The sequence below is a fragment of the Strix aluco genome, chromosome 3 (genome assembly GCF_031877795.1).
Source record: "Strix aluco isolate bStrAlu1 chromosome 3, bStrAlu1.hap1, whole genome shotgun sequence".
NCBI classification, from domain to species: Eukaryota; Metazoa; Chordata; class Aves; order Strigiformes; family Strigidae; genus Strix; species Strix aluco.
Window position 1 is genome coordinate 53,008,180 of NC_133933.1, and position 22,195 is coordinate 53,030,374.

Genomic DNA, 22,195 nt, shown 5'->3' on the forward strand with positions numbered 1-22,195 from the left:
TCTGAGGTTAGCATACAGCTGTGTTCCTGCCCATGTCATCCCTCTATCCCAGCACTGTTTCCCTTTTGATTTCCCTGTCTCCTGCCTTCCACATGACCAAATACTTCTCATGATGAGCTTTTCCCACTCTCCCATCCACAGACAGAGCTGTTTTCAAGATGGTAAGGTTCGCTTGATATTTACTGCATAGAGGACAGATTCAGACAAAACTGTCAGGAAGACCCTCCTGTTAACTCATGAGGTTCAGAATGGACTCCCTTGCTTTCTAAACACCTGCTCAAGAAAGGAGTCTAGGTGCAGCTGGAACCACTCCTAGTCCCAGATTTGGTCAACAATTCTTGTCTAATGAAAAGATACAAATGATAGAGAAAAAAAAAGTTTGGCTCAACAGTCTTTCCATCAGGGTGGGTGCACCTACCACACCCTCACCCAGAAAACACATCTGTGATACAACAGGGTCAGAGTGATGGAGAAAAAGGAAACTGACTGCCTCCTACAGGCCTGTCTCCAGCTGTGTTCCAACATGTACTGTCTCCAGAAAGATGGTAGAGAAACAGATTTCAAGGCCAGTATAATGAAAATGTCTTAGGAGAGAAAATCTCTTCTGACATAGTAGTCTGTAAAAAAAAAGGCAGTATTTTGCTATCTAGACTTGCAACACAGAAGTACCATTAACAACAGAGAATTAAAAGATTATGTTTTCTGCATTATTTCATTCAGGAAGATTATAAGACAAAAGAAGAAAATGAAAAGGCACATACTGGAATTTTCTCCAAAGTAGAAACTAGTTGTGACCTCTTTCATGTATTAAATGAATTAACGCATTAAAGCGTCTTCCCCTCACCCTCGAATGTCCCTGTGGGAAGCAGAATTGTGCCACCTAGTGGGATTTAGACCAAGCCTTAGCTGTGCGTTCCCACTAGGCGCTACAGACACCCTACAGACCACCTCCACTTGAAGCTCTCTACATTGTAGCATGGACTTTTTGGGATTCCACTTTGTTCCCGAGTTCAAATCCCTCCTCTGCTACAGCTGCAGGGAGGGTCTGTTTGCCCTGCCAAGTTTGGGGGCAGAGAGGGCACAAGCTTTGTGTGCTCAGAAGGGGAATGTTCAAAAGCTCAGGCAGGACTTGCAGGACGGCCATTGTATCACAAATAGAGACACTGCAACTTCACAAGGGCAGGCTCTGGAAAGAGGGGAAAGCAGAGGCAAACATGACACGGTTGGCTGTCTAGGGGGAAACTTTTCACTCCTTGAGCCAGGCAGCACTGGCAAGGCAAAACACACCCCACAAAGGCTGTGTCCTTCCGGGGCCGGAGGAGGGGAGGGGAAGTTGCTTTTTCATTTATCTGCTGAATCCATGCTTCTTCTTGGCTTCTGACTTGATGGGAAAGATGGGGAAAAATGATTGTCGTGAGTATGACTCGGTAAATTTGAAACACCAAAGCCACGGGGTTCACCACGGACGAAGACTCTCCCGCTTGCCAAGCAGCCAGCAACCTTGGTTTGCTACGCTACAGGGCTATAGAGCTGGTGTATGCAGGCAACCCCGTAACACAATCTCATTTCCTAGTACGCTTCTGTAACCTTAGTTGAGCATTAGGCCTAATATAGATTTCAGTACAATCTTTTAATCTTCACCCTTTATGGATTAGTGTGTCTTTATGCCAGACAGTCATTTCACTGCTTGCAATTCTTTTCATCTGTGCTTGTGATAGGAGAGAGCCATATAACGTACGACGGCAATACTGAAATCGGTCCAAGTGTTGCAAGTGACTTATATACCTTCTAATAAAACCTGATAGATGTCCCTTGGGAGTGCTCGTTATTGCCTCAGTCACAACAGGTAAATGAGTAACAACTCCGCAAGGAGTTTTCGGTAAAAGTAAAGTTCACTGGCCAATGCTCAAATAATTAACAACTCTTCCCTCTGCAAATACAGTGAGAAGTGACTTTTTCCAACAAAACATAAGCTGTTTTTCTCCAACTCAAACCATCCCCTGCAACAATTGGGCCAGCTCTGCCCACCAGCAGACCTTTTGTCTTGTATGAACCAACATGGACAGGAATCTTAAGAATGTTTTGGTCATTTCTTTTGGATTTTTACTTCTCTTCACTGCTTATGGAGGACTACAGAGTCTACAGGTAAGTGGAGCATCTCCCACTTGTTGGCAGGACAGTTGGCCTGGAAGGGCATCAGGCCAGTGTGAAACCCATCAGTCTTTCCATGGTTTCTGTGATGACGGCATGCACAATACATTTTATGAGGTGGGCTAGGACATCAACATGGTGCAGGTTAGTATTCCTCACCCAGATCCATAGCATTTACCTCATATTTTATTCTAGTACTTCTCAAAGAGTTTGAATACTTGTGTCACACTACTTCTTTAGGTCCACAAAAGCGATTGGAATGAAAACTAAATTTCTCTGAGGTTTTCCTCAGAAGAAGATATGGCAAAATGGAAAACAAATTCCATTTCTGGAAAGGGTTTGTTCTGAATATTTCTAAATTGCTATCATTTTATTAGTAGTGGTATACAGCAGTAGAGAATAATAAAAATGTATGCCCAAGCCATTAAAAAATTTAAGTATAAAATAATACAGCAATTCCTGGCATCGTGACATGGCATAATAATAAAAAATATAATTTTAAATCCAAGTCATCTGTGGCTTGCATTGGAATTAACATCTTAAAACACAGTAGCAGAAATGGGTTTCTAGAACAACTCGAACATGCAGGATACCATCAGAGCTCACTCATTTAGCATAGCCAAAATAAAAGACTGAGCGTTACTGTTGCTGTCTGTGAATACTTCAGAGTAGATAAACACAAGGAGGAACTTCTCAGACTAGAAGACTCTGCTGGTCTAACGACAAATAAATGCATATAAGCCATCCATGGGCAACTTGAGGCAGGATATTAAAAGATGACCCTGATCAATTGGGTCAGACTTTCCCACTGGTGTGAGAATCTGGATGCTTTAAAGGTGGAGCTTGATACATAAGGCGAGGCACTTGTTTGCAATAACAAGGGGTTGACCTCATTTCAGGAAGAGGTCCCTGATAGCTCTGTACATCCTTCTCTTCTCCTCTCCTTGAGCAGTTTCTGTTCGTTGACACTCAAATTCACAGCTCAGGGAAGTTCTGCAAAAACAGTCCCAAAAATGGACGGAGATGTTATGAGCTGGGCACACTAACGAGGCAGGGGGAGATAAACCCAAGAAGCCGCAAGACAGCCCCACCATCTGAAACGGTGCACGCTCAGGTTAAGTGCTGGAACATAAAGCCTCCCCTAATGCTGCAGGAGGGAGTGGTGCCTTCTCGTGCTCACGATGTAGCCCTCTTCTCTCTGCATTTTGTCTTGGTGGTTAAAGAGGACTTGCTGAAATGCAATCAAAAGAAATTATTTTATAGTATTGTAGCCTGCAGGAGAAGCATTAACAATTTTCATCTTTTATTTCAACATTCCCCTCCCCCCCGAGAAAAACAGAAAACCCTAACCAGTAAGGATTAAGCTAATGATATGATTTTGGAGGCCTGTCTTCTAATTCTTGGAAGCTGTAGCTGACAAAACCAGGCGTGTGGTGTTTCAGAAACAAGGCCTCTGTGACCAGGAAGTCTCCTTGCCGGTTTGCAGAACAAACATTCCAATTCTCAAATACGGTGACGCTGCTCAACAGAGAACCTCCTCACCTGCAGCCCTGCTGCCTGCTTCTCCCCAGTGGTGCTGCGCGGCTGCCACCACGGTCCTGTCCTGCGCGGCCAGACCACGCAGCCACCGCAGCGCTTGGAAGTGCTCGGTGCAGCTACCAGCAGCCACGCTCTCCTCCAGCGCTCTCCAGTGCTACTCCCCCAGCATCCATCCCCCCTTCCAAAATCGTACTGGATCGCATCAGCTTTTCATGAAAACAAACAGGAAAATGTCGATAAGCAGCATCTTGATCTTCTCATTGCAACTTTCACAGTATCAAGACAAGGGGAGAACTACTTTGAGCATAAAAATATAAAACCTGGTTAGATCAGTAAAATGTTATTCCTCCCTTGTGAAAATGTGGGTGAATCAATTACTTCCAACTACAAAGGGCTGCTGTGAGCCTATTAGGATATTTGGACCTTGGCCTCTGAAGAATTTAGAAATTGAAAAAACCCTGTCGTTTAAAGCAAAGGAGCTTCCACTGTTGCTAAGACAGCCCTTGCAAGGCAGACCTGAGGATATTCCTGCCTGAGACAAAAAGTGAAGGCCAAGAAAAGAGGTTATCCTTCATTCAGCTTGTTTTCAGAGAGAAACTCACATGAGTTACATTAAATAATCTAAAGCCTGACTTACCAAGGCTTTGGGCCTGAGCAGTCCTCACCCAGTTCTGTATCACATTTTCATAAATGGGCTGTCACTGTGAGCAAAACCAGAAATCCATAATCAGGCTGCTCTGGGGAAAAGAGACAGTAATACCCAGCCCCAGCTTCTGTGTCCCTCTCTTCCTGCCTGAAGTCACTCCCTGTACACCACAGTAACATGTGCCTGTGATAAAATTTCTCTCAGCCGCTGTTTCTGTCCGTGCAGAGCAGTCTCCACTCAGAAGGCGGCCTGGGCGTTGCTTCCCTCAGCGTTCTCTATGCTGCGCTCATCTTATCGTCCATGTTCCTCCCTCCAATCCTCATCAAGAAGCTGGGCTGCAAGTGGACCATCGCAGGCTCTATGTGCTGCTACGTTGCGTTCTCCTTAGGGAACTTCTACGCTAGCTGGTACAATTTAAATATTTTAACCCTGTCTATTGAGTTTCAAAAAAAATCAGTAAGGGCAAAGGAGTTTCTTCTTTTTCTTCTCAATTCCTGCTCTACCTCTGTGCTGTGGATTTGGAAGTTGAATGCCAAAGGTGGTACTGCAAGAAACAGAGACAAATTAATGCAGTAGCAGGTGAAGGAGAGAGGTGCGAATGTGCAAAAAGCCAGAATGAACGCATCCATCCGCCCACCTGAAGCTGCTTCTCTAACTCATGTGTATAGCAGAGATTTCCATTCCAAAAAAACCCAACCTAAAACCACAGAAGTTTCATGTAAAATCCAAATGACTTTTAGAACTGTTTTTGGACAGACTGAAGGGGAGGCTGCCTTCCAGCCAGTGGCTCTGGGAGCAGAGGACCGCAGGAAGAGGCCATCTCCTGCCTTGCCCTGTCAGAGGTGGATGAACAACTTCTGCTCTCCAGTGACAGGGGACGCACCTCTGTGGAGGAAAGTTGTTGTGATCCATCTTCTGAAGGGCAGGTGCGATTTAATTCTCAGTTACAAGAGGATAAGGCACATGAGCACAGGCCTAGCCAGCCTAGCCTAGGCCTAGCTCCCGGACAAAGCTGGGAGTGCTTGCACACCCTAAACTTCATAAGACTGGCCCTTTCTTGTTTCCATGTAAGAGATGTATTGAATCACACAAGGGGTAGATCTATTTCTTTGATGTCTATTTTTGCCTCTGGATCTTTGGGCAAATGATTATTATTATGATGCTAGTGGATAATAACGATGCTAAATAAAGTGTTATTTCGCAGGTACACACTAATCCCTACCTCTGTGATCCTGGGCTTGGGAGGAGCACCGCTCTGGTCTGCCAAATGCACTTACCTCACCATTGCTGGCAATTCCTACGCTGAGAAAGCAGGCAAAAATGGGAAAGACATTATCAACCAATACTTTGGGGTCTTCTTTCTGATATTTCAGTCCTCCGGCATCTGGGGAAATCTCATCTCATCCTTGATATTCAGCCAAGCTTCCATCAAAGGTAAAATATATCTTGAAATCTTGGTGCTTCTTTCTATAATCATCAGCTAGTTCTAGATAGTTAAAAGGTAGATTTCGGGAGCTGAGCTGGTGACCCTCAATTGCCTTCGCAGTCAGTTGAAACAGGCACTTCAGATGCGAGTTAGCTCATCTGAAGGTAGATGTCTGAAACAGATGGGCTAAATTGCTCTCTGGAAGAGTCTATTTTCTATCAACTCTTCATCAGCCATAAAGAGAGTTCAGACAGCTAGCGCAGAAATAGATGTCTATTGAATTCCTTTTGAATTCCACCCGTGTGTTGTAAAGCACAGATAGGCTGCTGGCAGTGACAGTCTTTCACATCTGACTTCTATTTAAAGTGGATTGAAACAAAAGGCAAAACACTGGAGCAGCCTTTTTGCAAAACTTGTAGTATTGGATTAATTTGCTGTTAAACATTCAAGGTTAGTCAAGCTGATGCTGGTGCTTGCTGAAAATGAGTGCTTTACAGAATTGCCAAGAAGAAATAGAAGTAGCTGTTGGCAGGAGACTGCGTGCCAGGGCTCCTCTGCTGTATTTCAGGCTCAGACAGCAGATGCCGATGTAGCTTGAAGAAATCGCTCAACAGCACTGCCCTCATTTCCCACGCCTGTAATTGGTGTAAGCTTTAAAAGGGCAGTTGTGAAGATAAATTAATAATACTTGGGCACCACCTTAGAGATTCAAAGACCTACCGTGTATTATCATTGCAGTCTCCCGTGCATTCCCTGTCCTGTCAAAGTCCAAACATGAGGGACATGGAAAGAGATTCCCCTATACACTGCTACTATGAATAGCCAGAAGGTACCTCTCTTCCCCGACCCAGTTAAGCGGTATGTCCTCTGGAGGGTATTCAAATAGGCATTAGGTTAAAACTAAAGGTCGGGGAGCTGGCGTCAGGTTTTACTCTTTGAACCCTCGGGTTCATGTCAAAGTAGCTGTCACAAGGTGTGATACTTCTGGAGAAGCAAGCTTCCTTTAAACCCAAGCCACTATAGTTGAAACACCACCAAAGCAGAGTGCTAAAGGGCTGTATCAAGTGCAAGAGAGCCCCGCTGACCTGACCACTGAGCCACACGATGTCTCGAGAGGGACCGTCCGTTCTGAATTCTTTTGCAGGGCAGAGGCTGTAGTGCTCTCAAAGCCAAAGGCCTTGTGTATCTTCACAACAGTGATGGGCAGGCATACCATAAGCTTCCCAACTGTGCCTTCTCAGTGAGACTCAGCTCTCACCTAGAGGGAGCTTCTTGGGGGGCGAGGGGGTGAGGCTCTCCAGTCATTCGCTTTTTTTCCTCTCCTCTGACAGTGCAGGAAAGGTATCCACCCATGTTGTCTTACACTTAAAACGTAGCAGTGACTGACTGAGCAGTCAGAAAGATATGGTATGTATCTGCAGAATCAAAATGCATCAAATTCAGACATGTACGTGCACTTGACATCTTGCCTGCAACACTGCATCTAGACACAGCAAGGCAAGCTACACCATGAGGTACAACGGAAGACAGTAATCAGTGTAAATTACAAGAGTCATCCTTTCTCGCTCATCAATATTGCAGCCTTATTTCCAGAGGAACAGAGCAAACCCTGCCTTGCAGCTTCCATATCACTAATTGCATGTGCATCTTCATCTTCAGGTGATGCATGAACAGATAAAAAACTTGTTTTATGTATTGCCATGCTTTACCAGTGTGACTCACCTTTTGCATATGGTAATTTTGCTGAGGGTCTGTTTGTTCAAAACTGTGTAGCCGTAGCCATTGGCTATAATAAGGTAATGACTTATGTTGCAAAGTTTTATCTGATGTTGAACCTGAAGTTGTTTATGAAGCTAGTTAAACAGCTTTGATTGGAAGCAATGGAGCAAAACACACTAAAAGTAGTGACACAACAACCCTAATTGAAAAATTGCAGATCAGGTCCTGTTTAAGGCGTCAGCCAAGGTACACTGTATTGCCCTTTATTATGCTTGGAGCAGGGACAAATTCTGCAGTGAAAGCACTGAAATAATTGTACGGGGTTTTGATCATCCTTCCCCTCTACACAGCTTACTCAGGCTCACACTTCAGGTTAGTACTCTTTACAGAAAGGGTACCGGAGGAAGTGGGCACGGTGTCGTGGTGACACGCAGGGTGTGTGAGTACACGTGTGTGCGTGGCATTGACACATGCCCAGCACAACACTGATGGGATTGAACAAAGCAGAGGTCTTACTGCAAAACCTGCCAAGCTGTTCTAGTTTCCAGTGTCTTCTCAAAGAGTAATAAAGCCAGTAATAAAGTAGTAAAGCCAGGAAAAGCTGATTTCTTGGAAGACTGCATTAGTGGGTAATCGTAATTTGAATTTATAAAACAAAAAGATGTCTCGAGGCGGTTTCCGTTCCTGTAACGTATAAAGAAATTATCTGGAGAGGGATAACGTGCTCTGGCTGTAAGAACTGAGGTCCATCAGTTCAGTGGAGGTGTAAACTGAGGGGCCTGTCTTGTGGGGTGTTACGGTTAAGAGGTACAGATACACCCTGGAGCTTTACATACTGAAATTGAGCTTGGCTTCAGATCTCAGCCTCTGGCTCTAGTCCACGTTTCCAGGTAACCATCCGTTTAGTGTTCTGTCTTGAGCAACTGCATCTCTTAAGCCAAATTTTTGTGTGTTAAAATGGGATCCTGAAGTTGAGCATCTGTAATCAGGAAGGATTTCAAACCAGGACCAATCACCGAGTGCTGGATTCCTTTCTCCTTATCTGCTTTCGTATAGCGTGCACTCATCTGATCTCTTCCTTTGGTTCTTACTGAATTAGTGGAAATCTCAGAAGAAAACCTGGCATGCTGCGGAGCGTATGACTGCATCACTCATACCACTAACACCACTGGGTCAGCAGAACTCTCCAACTCCTTAATCTACACTCTGCTAGGGATCTACACTGGTAAGTAATCACACAAGCTTCAATGAGTATCACGGATGGGGAACATACTACTCGTGAAAGCTAGCGTGACTTTGCAGACTAAGTTTCCAACTTCCTCCTTCAATCCAATCTGCTAAAAGGAAATAAGATATGTGAGAGCTGTAAACAGCTCCTTCCTAAAGAGTTTCAAATGCTTTGTGCCTGTGCTGTGTCATTCCTGTCTGCGGGAGCAAGACATTCTTTACATTTTTCACCTGGAATAAAGCTGAAGTCCAGTATGGTGACGACACCACGATTTCACCCAAAGTCAGTGTTGCTCTACAGACCAGAATCCAAAGGATGCCCAGATTGCAATTAGAGGCTTACAGCACTTTACCCAGTTATGCACGAGAGAGAGGGTTTTAAATTCACTACCTTCAGGATCAGCAATAGCAAACTAGTTATTGATGGCCTTGGGCAGATTTATATATGCATGCAGAGGTCCCAGATGCTACGAGCAGCCCAGCCAGTGGTACTTGAACTCACCAACTTCTAGTCATCTGGGGATGCCTGCCAGAACTGCCTGGTGTCCTACCACGTGTAAAACAGTCCTAGCACAAGAACTGCATGTGATTAGAGGTGGACCTGAACCACAGCTCCCAGAACATGCAGTCATTTGGGGGCAGGTTTTTGGATCCATCCTGATCTCAAAAGCTGAGATTTTACAACTTCAGTCAACTCTCAGCCGTGACGCTTGAATTATAATACCTTAGTGCGAAAGGCAAAGATAAAGAGAAGCACTTAGCATGTTGGCACGTCTCCCATTTAGTAACTACAGCTGCTATAGACCTTCCTTGCATAAGGCTTAGAAAGGAATCAAAGACGGGGAAGGCTGATGCCATCAAAATTCGTAAAGACAAAAATAGATGTGCAAAGATTCATTCAGCGAGGAAAGTTCAAAAAGTATCCGTCTCAAAACAAGTTATTCTCTGCATAAAGGGGAAATATCTGGCAAGGCAATGTGTCACCTAAGCTCTGTTAAAATATCTTTGCCGTCTCTGCACACAGATGTACTCTCTATGCTGAGACAGATGCACGGAATTTGCCATACGCTCACAGAGAGCGTATGTGATCTGGTCAGAGCCAGCCCTCACCGGACAAGGGCATTGCAGCAGACTTCCTCCTTCCCCAGCCCCGTTCCTAACTGGTGACAAAATGCAGAGAATAGCCCCCCACTTCCCTTCCAGAGTGTGCTGGAGCTGATGCCTTTCCGCTAAAGGCAGGTTTGGCTCACAAGTTCAAATTTAAATTTGATGACTAACATATACAGCACTCCCTTAGGCTTTGCTCATGCAAAATGAATGCAACCCTGCTGTCTACTGACCCTGCGTCAGCAGGGTTTCATTTTTCTTTTAAGCTCTTAATAAAAAGATATGTCTTTTCCTACCTCGAGGGAAACCAAATAGCTAAATATCTCATTCACAGACATTTTTTACATGTCTCCTCTATTTGGTTGCTGAATACATGTTTTGCCCAGCTTGGGTAGAGACAATAGCGGATAAGTCTTATGTTCTTCAGTTCTCTCGAGGACTGTGGATGTTTCTATTTATGTTTGTACAAACCACTACTAAGCCATGCAGTTGCTCATCTCCTAAAACTCCTCTTGATTCCTTTGATGTATTTGTTAGAATATTTGTCTTGTAAATATGGACGTCTTGCTCTCACCCATGTAAGTCCTGCAATCAGCCCATAAGCACTAACAAACACCCTGGCAGAACCGACAATGACTTACGTCACAAAGGGTTTACAACTCAGCCGTGGGGGAGAACCAGGACACTGCAGAATACAATTTCCTTCTAGGAGACGTGGATGAGAAATAGCAAGCAATAAAAAACTGAGGCAATTTGCTGTAAATCCGCTAATGTATTTGGACATTAAAAGTTCACAGAAAAGAGCATGCCCATACACGGTAACATAGGAGCACATTAAACAGGCAATGGGGATGGGAAGAGGTGCCTGGTTCTCCTCTTACTCTGAACTCCACTTGTTTCCATGGATGGAATTCTAGCCAGCCTAAGTAAGAGAGGAAACATAATCATGCCTTGCATCTGTAACGAAGCAATCAGTTGTGAATCTGTGGCTGCTCCGTGTATATTATGAGACACAGTTATCTTCTCCATAACCTGAAAAAAATCCTATTGATTCACTCCACAAGCAACAAAGCTAGACCGATAGGTACATGATCATTTTCTGATTACCTACTCCACGTATTATTTCGTATGCTGCTTCTGCTAGGAAATTACAGCTTCAAAGCTGTAACCTGCATCTTTTTCAAGTCACCCACAGTTGCTCACCATCATCTTTGAAATAGCACCTATTCTGTACTCAAAGCATGGCTCTGAGGTGACAAAAAAAAAAACCACAAAGACAAGAAAGTGACATATCCTGGGATCCAGGACAGCAGTTCTACTTCTAGCCCTTTATTTTTCTTTCCATGTATTTGAAGGAAGATCCTCCCCCCCAGTCATGAAAACCTTGGCACTGGAAGCGAATATTCCTCTCTCGTGTTGATTTAAAGCCCTTTGATAGCTCCCGAGGGAGCTGTTTCTGGCTGGCTCCCAAACCCCGCGACCCCTGGCTTGCCCTGGAAGGGTGAGCGCTCACCCTCTGCGGCCACGCAGCCGGCCTGGCAACCGTCGCAATAGGCCAGTTGCAGCTAAACTGAGGGGATTTGCGAGCTGCGCAGCTCTATGGAGAAGATGTGAAAGTAGATCAGGCCTTCTTGTTTATACAGAAATGGCCTTTACACTGAAGCGGAATCGGAGGCAGCGGCCAAAACGTCCCACAGAGCACTAAGCCCTAAGTCAGAACAATAACAGCAGCAGGCAACTTCCCATCATTCTTCCAGCATTCCTCAGTTTTTCATGAACTTTTTGTTCTGTTTTTGCAGCTAGTGGTGTGCTAGCGGTGTTGCTGATCGTTGTATTTCTGGACCAGATCACATCTGACCAAGCAGAGACTGAGAAAGAGGCACTAGAGACACCATCCTTTTGGTCTACGTTCCTAGCAACTTTGCAGCATCTTAAAGATAAAAGGCAGTGTCTTCTAATCCCTCTGACAATGTACAGTGGATTTGAACAGGGATTTCTTTCTGGTGACTACACAAAGGTGTGGGTGACAATGAAAATCTATTTCTGTCTGATTGGTTTGTGTGCCTTTGTGTCTTACTATTGCATCTGATCTGTAGTTACTTGTTAAATCAAGATGATTTCAACGGTGATTTGTGGTTTGCTAAATTACTGCTTACTTCGACTTGAATGAACTCTGAGTGACATCTTCAATCGGGAGAGGCCAGCAGTAAATGTGTCCCTTGGAAGAGCCTCAAAAAGAACGCGGTAGGGAGCTTAACTCACCAGCGGAGGCCACAGCAGAGAGCTACAGGTTCAAACTCTTCAGCTTGTTGTAAATAACAAACTGGGAGAAAAGCCAGAAGTCTGCAAAGCTTTTCTATCTTCCTTCCTTCTGGTTTCCCTAGAGCTCGTATAAGTGCAAGTCAGCACACATACCACGTATTTTATTTTGACAACCTTTACGGTAAGAGGGCAAATCCTCAGCGTGGCTGGCTGAAAGCCCTCACCAGTCACTAGTGCAACAGGTCCAAACCCTGATGGACTGAAGTGATCAAAACCACCTCTGCTCCTCCAGTTCCTCTACAAACCTAGACGCACAGCTGGTGTGTTCTCCAGACATTCAGTGAGAAAGCCTCCAGAGAAAGGGGGCAATCTTCCCGAGGTGCTTATCTGACACTTAAGCCTTCAGACCTTGCATATAAGCAGAGGGTGGAGTGCGCTTGCTCCTGTGCTGGAATGGGTCAAAAGGGGCACTCCATGGCCACCTCCATTGGCTGTATGCTCTTACAGGTGAGGTTCTCTCCATTTCTTGGGAGCTGCTCTCTAATAACCATAATGCTGACTGTCAATTTTCATCTCTTGCTCTATGAAGGGAAGGGTAGAAAATTCCTCGTGCCACTTCCACCAGTTTTGTTTGCAAAGCAAGCAGTGCTGTGATTTTGTCTGCTTGTTACTGCTCTGTTTGCATGACATCAGTCTGATTGGGAACTGGGTTAGGACTATTGCTGCTGAAGACCAACTATGTCAATACACCAGGGACTTGTCAGCAAACTCTCTAGCTGTGCTCCTTTGATCTCGTCCATGCTGGATATTTACCAAACACTCAGGCTAAGACCCTTGAACCTGAGCTGCATATTTTCACTGAAGAAAATGTGGCACCGCTGTCTCTTCTCTTCCAGACGTATGTGACCTGTGCCCTGGGGATACATTATGTTGGTTATGTGATGATCTGCTTTTCAGCTGTAAATTCCCTCTGCTCTCTGCTCTTTGGAAAGATCTCTCAGTTCACGGGAAGAAAACTTCTATTTGCATTAGGTATGTAGAGGTCACTTGAAGGACTGATCACCTCGCGTAATATATCAAATCCAGTGCTCCCCCCTTTGCATGCACTAGAAAGGGAGAGCTCACTGTCAGCTGTCAATTAAAACCACCGTCACTCTGGAGGCAAACTTCATTCCTGAGAAAAGAAGCAGCACAGTTAACCACTGTATTGAGGTCGTTGCCTTGCATCACTCTGCTGCTGGTGTAGTTCACCCTGCTTTTGAGGGCACTATCTACTCAGACAGCGCCCTACAGCTTTGATGCTTTATAGCTCTGATGCAACCAGTGATAAATGATCTTACAATACAGATGTTGGGGCCTACACTATACCTGAGAAGGATTTCTCCACTGAGGTGAAACCTCCTCACCTTTATGGAGCGAAAGCAGCTGAGAACCTCATGAGATCCACTGCTAATTTGAGTCTCAGGGGGTGGTGAACTTGGAAATTTCAGCAAGCAATCTGGGAATTTTAGGAAGATTTCTACAGGTTGGCCTGGTGTCCTTTTCACCTCTTGTTCTATAGGGAGAAAAATGAAAGCAAGTCATCTGCCAGTGTGTCAGGCTAGAGTAACTTGAGGGCTTATCCATGGGACAGTAATTTCCAGTTTGCAGAAGAAGGAGAAGAGACTCGTGTATTTAAGAACATCTCCCTCTCCAGAGAACACCGTTCCAATGAGTAACAACAGAGTAACGGAGGCAGAAAAATACCAAGAAGTGTTTCATTTGTGTCCCTGTATCCACTAAGCCTACCAAAGTGTACTGATACCTTATTTCCACTACACAGTAACCTGTAGCTTTAGAAACATCATTGACTGAGTTGTCAGCCTATGACAAATTCTAGACATTTCCTCCGCAGGAAATTTTAAACCTGGACAAGGAAGAAGACGTTTAGAGTCCTTTATGCCACAGTCACTAGTTCAGAGATTCTTCCGTATGTGTCTGTCCTAGGTGTATGTCTCACTCTGTGAAACTCATTTTAGATTAAAAAAGACCAAAACACATAATAAGAATGATAATAATACGAGAACTATAGTGTTAGGTATGCAAGACCTCTGAACCTCTCAGTTCTGTTTAACAGTCTTTATACTCAGCCTGTGAAGGTGCGCCAGTGGGGGGAGGAGTCAGAGACTCATGGACAAACCGCTTTCAAAAGGAAAGACAAAAAGTCACCAGACCCTTTAGTTATCCTTAGCTGTCTCCTCTGTCCTGGAAAGGAAACCCGTGCTTAAGGATGAGGTAAGGAGAGCAGGAGGGCGCTTCCTCCCCCTTTCCACATGCTTCACACGGTGACTGCAGGTCTTTCGGCAGCCCCTTCTCCTACTCAGTGGCAGTTCTTGTCCTTTGGGCTAACAGCCATATCGGCACTGAGGACCTCTTGGCTCACGACACTGCTCAGAACTGTTAATTGAAGACTGTCAAAAGGACTGCATTGTCTTGTGTTTCATGAGATACCAACTCAGTCAGTGCACATATCAGGGAACTAGTAAGATTTTCGGATTGCCTTGTGCTCTAGTTGGGGGAAGAACCTGAACACGTTACCTACCACTGTCTGTCCTGTTTGTAACCACATCTGTATTTCCCTTCTTTCTCTCTAAACCAACAGCCACAGTTACAAACACCGCCTGTATAATAGCACTACTGCTCTGGAGACCTCATCCTAAGCAGCTTGCTGTGTTTTTCGTATTCCCTGCTCTTTGGGGCCTATCTGATGCCATTTGGCAGACACAAGTTAATGGTAAGTCCTGGTGACAATGAAATGTATTCTCTTGAGATATAAATCTGCAAGTTTGTATTTATAAAACAACATGTGCCTAAAAATGATAACGGCTTTAAGACAGCGTCCAAAAGAAATCCATTAGCTCATTGAAAAGTGGAAGAAATAAGAACAAGTTGGGAGTAGGAAAGTAAAATATTCATTAAACAATTTTTTCCAAGATGAAGAGAGAAGGACACTTCAGAAGGTGGTAGCAGCTATTCAGAGTAAACATTCTGGAGGAGTATAAGTGTTTCAAAGAAAATTAGAAAACTAAGAAGAAGGATACATTTAGCCTGTCATTTGCAATAAAGGAGAGCACTCTGGATAAAAAATCAACTCAAAGCTCAGCAACAAAAGAAGCAGCAAATTGGCTGTTGGGAGTTATTAGAAACAAATTGAAGGAGAAAACCACAGAGAGCAACGTTATACAACCAAGTAAATCCATGCAGTTCTGATTTGCCCCTTTTCAAAAATCACAATCCAATGTGATAAGGCATAAGAAAGCAATAAAAAGGAGCTGAGTCATGGGAGACTTCCACTTGAAGGAAGACTAACAAACTAGGCCACTTTAGCCTGGACGAGTGATAAGTAAGGAAAGCAGTCAGTAAGATCATTAATAGTATGGAGAAGGTGATTAGAAATTCACTATTTCTCCTAATAACAGAACTAGTGACACCAAATAAAAGTTATCAGGCAGCTGGCTTTACAGAAATCAAAAGGAATGCTTTTTTTCACACAATGCATAATCAAAGTACAGAATTCACAGCCAAAAATGTAACTGTTTTTAAGCTGGAACTACAACCCTTCAGGGGAAGATGTTCTTGGCGGCTCTTAAACTTGGTGGTCCAGAGGAAGCCCCCAACTCAGAAAGGCCCTATGTCTTTGAAGGCCAGAGTCAGGAGGGCACTGGGCGGGAAAGAGCACTGTATACTTGCCTCATTTCTTACACTTATCCTAGGAGTCTGTCACTGGAGGTATACCACTGGACTCCTTATCTGATGCATTACAGTTGTTCTTACAATCTTCTATGTTCCTCTGCTTTGTGATACAGTGCAATTACTGTGTACTGACAGTTCAGATAATGAGCTGATACAAACCGACTTCCGTAAGGGATTATTTAAACTCACCCCTCAATCAAAATGAGAGGAAGTTCTCTTCTAGAGGCGAAAGTCAGGCTCTAAAATGCTGGAGAGGGCAGGAAGGAGCTGTACTCTGTGAGGACTTGAAGTAAAGTCTGTTCATGACTGTCAGTCACACTCTTTTTAAGTCAATGCCATAGCTCCTGTCAGTGAGACAAATAAATGCTCTCCCATCTGCTCCCGTATTTTGCCTCTGATCTCATGAATATTGTTTTCCTCTATCTCAGATTCATATTTGGCAGATGCCATAGGAATAGGCATGTGACAGAACTAGCTCGTCTGGGCCCACATCAGGTTAAGTGTCTGGGCCTCCCTCCTTCAGGTCCCTCTGCTTGCTTCAGTAGCTCAGGTGATTTCACCCACTAGATAAATGATCATCTTCCTCCTAGAGAGCCACAGGGAAAACACCACAGTCCTTTGCCCGGCACTGACAGTGATCTCCTTTCAAGCACACCTAAAGTCCCGCCTCTACACACAAAGAAGTGACCGGCCAGACTTCTGCTCTCTTCCTCCAGCAGCTCCAGCTCATATCCCTTAGAGGAGAGCTAATACACACATCAAGGGACACCCTCTCATCCTCTCTCATAACAACCCTTGTGCCTGTGATACAGTTTTAAATCAGGGCTCTCATTATTCACGTTCACGGAAGGACACCACCAGTGAGGATTTGCTCTCTCTGAAGCAAAGCTGTTCCTTCATTTCCTGCTTCTTCAGCCACAGTCTTCCTAATTGTTCATCAGGCTTCTTCCCAACACTCTTGAGAGCCATATCTTAGTCTTCCACTGGCATGAGGGACCTGCCCTTTACCCTGCTTCTCTCTTTCCCAGAAAGCCTTGCCCTCAGACACTTGGCTTCTTTCCAAATCACTGAAGGGTTGAAGTTGGAAGGGACCTCTGGAGGTCAGCTGGTCCAACCCCCTCGCTCAAGCAGGGCCACCCAGGCAGAGTCAGCTCCACAGGACCATGTCCAGTCAGCTTCTGAGTAGCTCCAGGGAGGGAGACTCCACACCCCTCCCTGGGCAACCTCTGCCAGTGTTCAGTCACCCTCACCGTGAAAAAGCTTCTCCTGATGTTCAGAGGGAACCTCCTGTGTTTCAGTGTGTGCCCATCGCCTCTTGTCCACTTTTCTTGGACACCACTGAACAGAGCCTAGCTCCATCTGCTTTGCACCCTCTCTTCAGGGATTTACATACATTTGAGAGGTCCTTTGAGAAGGACAGCTCCTCAGTAAGGTCCCTGCATGCCTGACAAAGATGGACCTGATGCCCTCGTTAGGAAAAACGGGGTAAGTCCGGAGGACCTATGTGTCAGAGAAGGTGGCTGGGAAGTGGCTGCAGTTCCCAACCCCCAGATGAGACACAGACGGTGGACAATGCTTCATGCTTACGTGATGGCCAGGGAGCTCTGCAGCTATGTGACAAGACTGACCTCTGTTATAGCACTGGAACAGGTCATCTCCATTTCCAGATTCCTGCAGGAGACTTGTGAAAATTTCATGTTTGTGTTAGCTGCGAAAAAAACAAATGTTCCTCATGCTTGCAGAGTATCTTTCTTTGTCTGTACCTTGTTCAGCTCTTCCACAGCTCCCAGTTATAAAGTTACACAGAGTTTGCTCTGTCGCATTGTCACACTGAAACATCAAGTGATGACAGGAAACCTTATCAGAAGGGTGCAGTGACTTTGCTCCATAATGCTGCACCCCAGAACAGGATCTTCAGTTTGACATGCCCATTTAAGACTAAATCTCTTCTCCCCTTCACCAGTTTTACGCAGATGCACATCACATGGGAAATTCCCATCTCCAAAGGCTATGAGGTCCGATAAGGCCTCTAAAACAGCATTGGGGACTAAGGTCTGTGGTCCTTCCTTTGGCAAGCTCCATGACTGCTGCTTGGGCCTCAGTAGGTCACCCCCTGAATAAATACAATGGCATTGTGCCACACACTTAAGGCATTCTATGGCAATCGAGGATGGCTCACCTTGGCCTGCTGCGGATAGTTAATCCTGGAGTTCCCCCTAGAGGAGGATGTACAGGCTCACAGTAGATGAGTCACTTCTCACCGTTCCCTAACCTGTTTGTGTACATGTGTGGACACTCTCACTTGTTTCCAAGGAAAGCTGATCCATTTCACAGTGTGTAGTGCCCTCTCTTATCTAACCTGAAAACAGATGCAGTTATTATCCCTCTGGCAATAACTGCACTGGGGCACAACAATTGTGTAGCACAGAGCTATTGGGTAGACTACAGTAAAATAAAGCTTGTTCCAGGCTGACGTGCATCTTTAGAAAGGCTACGAATCAGACTAGAATGCTTATAAACATGGACGTTTATAAACATTTCCAGCAGTCCTGTTATATGCCCCTCCCTAGTAGGACCAGGCAAAGGAGTGGGAAAATGGGCAGTGGTAAACAGGGAGATAATTAGCAGGGCCTTGCTAAAGCTTCAGCCAGGCAACTTGCGCCACTCTTCACTTGACAGTGTTTGTGATGAGGACCAAATGTTTAGCTTCGAGGCAAAACCAACACTGTGTTCCAATGTAACTGCTACCTAATACTACATATGCATCCTGGAAAAGAGGACTTTCCTGCCAAGTCAGCCCTTCCGATAGCTCAACATTGGACCAGATCCTCACCCAATTCTCCCATTGCTTTGACTGAAAAAGAAGGCTTCGTGCTTGCAAGGGAAAACAGGTACCAGCTGAAAGCCAGAATCTTTACACACAGAATTGTCATGGCATCAGAAATCTTCCTATATGAAACTCTCCTCGCTAATCCCTTTCCAGAAGATAACACGGGGCAGAGCAGAAAAGTTATATGAACAACTTGCACTTGTTCATTTCTTAGGCAAAACCTGGAGGAATTATCAAATAATTCACACTACACTACACTCAGCCAGTTTAATGAACTAAGTACATCTTGTGAGGCACTTGTCCAGATTTTCCATCGTGTCTAAATTGAAACATTCAGTAAATGTCCTCTTATATTCATCAGGATGCAGTAAGTTTTTACATAAGGATGATGTCTCCCCCTTCTTCACAAAACTCAAGGGTTCGTTGAGCCTACCCAGATTTCCAGAGAACTTTGTACTCCTCTGCACCTTGTGGCTGAATGTGCATATTTCAAAGAGATGCGGTGTCAGACAGGGAAGTGGATGAGAAGTCAAGGTTCCTGATATTCCTCCCCTTCCCTCCCTGCACACCACAGCTGAGTCAGTGGAAATGCCCACTACTTTATCACCACTGATGCCAGCTCAGCACCCAGAGGAAAGCAAGCTCTCTCCCCTTCCCTGTGTGCCGGACTAGTCAGGTTGGGAGGCTGGGAACGCCACCCTCACTCCCAGTTGTGGGCGTGCGGCTGACTGAACTCGGCGGGAGCTTCCCAGTGAACACGGCTGCGTTAGGACAATCACTTTAACTGAGTCTCTAGGTCAAGCAAGTTTTCCAGTTGCTGCACAGAGGTTCTGTATGCATCAAGGAGATTTGTTCTGCCAACCTATCCAGGAGCTGAAAATTTGAAAACCTGGTTGTCTCAGACAGGCAAATCTTCTCTACACATTAAATCTGACCCCAGTTCTAGTGCTCTCCTCAACTGTTCTGGGTCAGTTTGCTTCTCCTAACTTGGCAACTATGACTAGCACACGCTACCACCATTGGCATCACTGTATGAGCCTCACTTGGGGGGGCTCCCTGAGGCCAAGTTCTGGTGACAGCAATGAACACACATTTTATGTGAACAGTCTCTGCATGTTCTTAGGCCTGTGAAAGAAATGGTTTGAAGAACAGGCAGACAGTGTATGCAGGGTCCATGCAGGTTCCCCCAAAGAGAGGTGAAGGACGGCAGCAGGGAGGTCCCTATGGTTCTTTGATCCTTTCTACCCCATGACAAAAGAGCAACTTGATCCCTAAGGACCATGGTGTCCCTAGACAAAACCACCTGAAGGATGTGGTACAACCTTCTCCATCTCCTCTTCCTCCTTACTTACTCACTCGTCAGTGCAAGAACTTTCCTTTTTGTGGCTGATAGTTTGAAAAAATAAACTTCCTGTCATCTCACTTCAACAGAGACCATCCTTTCTTCCTTTCCCCCTCCCATTTTCTTTCCCTTTCTCTCTGATATTCTCTATTTTGCCCTTTTTGTTCTGTTATTTCACTTATAATAATTCACAAGAGCAAAAGTGTTTTAAGACGAAGCTTGTGTTTTCCTTTCTGTGGCATTTATGAGGGAGGGTCTATCTTCCCCATTGGGGTCTATTTATTCCCTTTGCAGAAAATACATGGTTGCAGAATTAACCTTCACAAGCCGTGTCTCTCCTTCCTTCTAGTACTCTATGGCATTTTTTTTGAGAAACACAAGGAGGCTGCCTTTGCAAATTACCGTCTCTGGGAATCACTTGGATTTGTCATCGCCTTTGGTTACAGCACCAAACTGCAAGTCTACATCAAACTGTACATTTTATTGTCTGTGCTTGTGTTGTCTATGGTGATGTATGGAGCAGCTGAATACGTCGAAGCTAAGAGCTCCCTTGGGACACCTACTGCTACAAAGAAGGAAAATATAGAAGCGTGTGCCCAGGAAACACGCATGTAATGCAACAGAGTCAGAGCAATGGAGGCAACTCAAACTGGTGGCTCCTGCAGGCCTGTTTCCAAGGGTGTTCCAACTTGCACTGTCTCCAGAAAGATGGTAAAGGAACAGGTTTCAAGGCCAGTATTATGCAAATGTCTTAGGAGTTAAAATCTCTTTTGACATTTCCTAGAGAAAATGATATGTTATGATCTAGACAAGTGGTTTGTGCAGTGGGTGGGGAACCAGCTGACAGGCTGCACCCAGTGCGTGGTTGTAAATAGTTACTTTTCAATCTGGCAACCTGTCACAAGTGGTGTCCCTCAGGAATCGATATTGGGCCCAATGATTTTTAATATCTTCGTAAGTGATTTGGATGAGGGGATCAATTGTACCCTGATGAAGTTTGCTGACAATATCAAATTGAATGGGGAAGTGGACACTTTCGAAAGGCCTGGATAGGCTGGAAGTGTGGGCTAACAAGAACCTTATGACGTTCAACAAGGACAAGTGCAAAGTCTTGCACCTGGGAAAACATAATCCAGGAGTACAGCAAAGGGTGGGATCTACCCGGCTGGGGAGCAGCTCTGTGGAAAGGGATCTCTAACCTGGGGGTCCTGGTGGACAACAAGCTCAATATGAGTGAACAGTGTTCTGCTGTGGCATAAAAAGCCAACATGGTGCTGGGTTGCATCAACATGGGCATCACCAGCAGAGATAAAAAAGTCATTATCCCACTGTACTTAGCACTTGTCAGGTCACACCTGTGTTCAGTTTTGGTCCCCACTATACAAAAAAGATGTGGACAGGCTGGAGAGGGTCCAGTGAAGGGCTGTAAATATGATCAAAGGACTGGGAAGCCTGCCATATGAGGAAAGGCTGAGAGAACTGGGTTTGTTCAGCCTTGAGAAAAGAAGGCTCAGGAGAGACCTTATCACCATACTCCAGTATTTAAAAGGTGGCTGCAAAGAAGACGGAGACTTCCTTTTTACAAGGAGTCACGTGGAAAAGACAAGGGGTAATAGGCACAAGTTGCTTCTGTGGAGATTCTGACTGGACACAAGAGGAAAATTTTTCACAATGAGAACAATCAGCCATTGGAATAATCTCCCCAAGGAAGTGGTGGATTCCCCAACACTGGACACTTCCAATATTCAGCTGGACAGGGTGTCAGGCCATCTTGTCTAGACTGTGGTTTTGCCAAGAAAGGTTGGACCAGATGATCCTTGAGTCCCTTCCATCCTGGTATTGTATGATTGTATGACTCTATGACCTCAGCTTTATAAGGGAAGATTATCTGACTTCACCCTTTCATACAGATGACCAATTAATTGTTTTATCTGTTTTTAATTAATAAAGTCTTAATAAATGTAATCAGGACTCTTAAAGTCCTCACAGTTTTGTATCTGTGGATCAGACCTAGTACCATAGCTTTACAATCAAACCTGAAAAGCTTACATACAAAATCAGAAAATGACAGCAACTGGGGTGGCTCAGCCAGTTGCGGACAACACACATTATTTCATGGAACCACTAATTATAAAGATTTATATTGTCCTTAAAGAGCATTATTTAACACTTGCTGTAAATAACATCAAGTTATAAACTGGCTATATCTACAGT

At 44.8% G+C, this 22,195-nt stretch overlaps 1 protein-coding gene across 1 annotated transcript; it reads left to right on the forward strand.

Moving 5' to 3' along the window:
• The first annotated feature begins 2,058 nt into the window (after positions 1–2,058).
• On the forward strand, positions 2,059–20,596 carry LOC141921768 (protein unc-93 homolog A-like). Its single transcript, XM_074820687.1, has 8 exons — positions 2,059–2,145; positions 4,562–4,743; positions 5,541–5,770; positions 8,581–8,706; positions 11,615–11,832; positions 12,974–13,109; positions 14,719–14,850; positions 20,331–20,596. The coding sequence occupies exons 1-8, from the start codon at positions 2,059–2,061 to the stop codon at positions 20,594–20,596; spliced, it is 1,377 nt and encodes a 458-aa protein (XP_074676788.1).
• The last annotated feature ends 1,599 nt before the right edge of the window (positions 20,597–22,195 follow it).

Coding starts and splice junctions, on each gene's coding strand:
- LOC141921768 (XM_074820687.1), top strand. CDS start 2,059: ATGGACAGGAATCTTAAGAATGTTTTGGTCATTTCTTTTGGATTTTTA. Junction 4,744..5,540: donor GGGAACTTCTACGCTAGCTG/GTACAATTTAAA, acceptor GTTATTTCGCAG/GTACACACTAATCCCTACCT. Junction 11,833..12,973: donor TTTCTGGTGACTACACAAAG/GTGTGGGTGACA, acceptor CTTCTCTTCCAG/ACGTATGTGACCTGTGCCCT.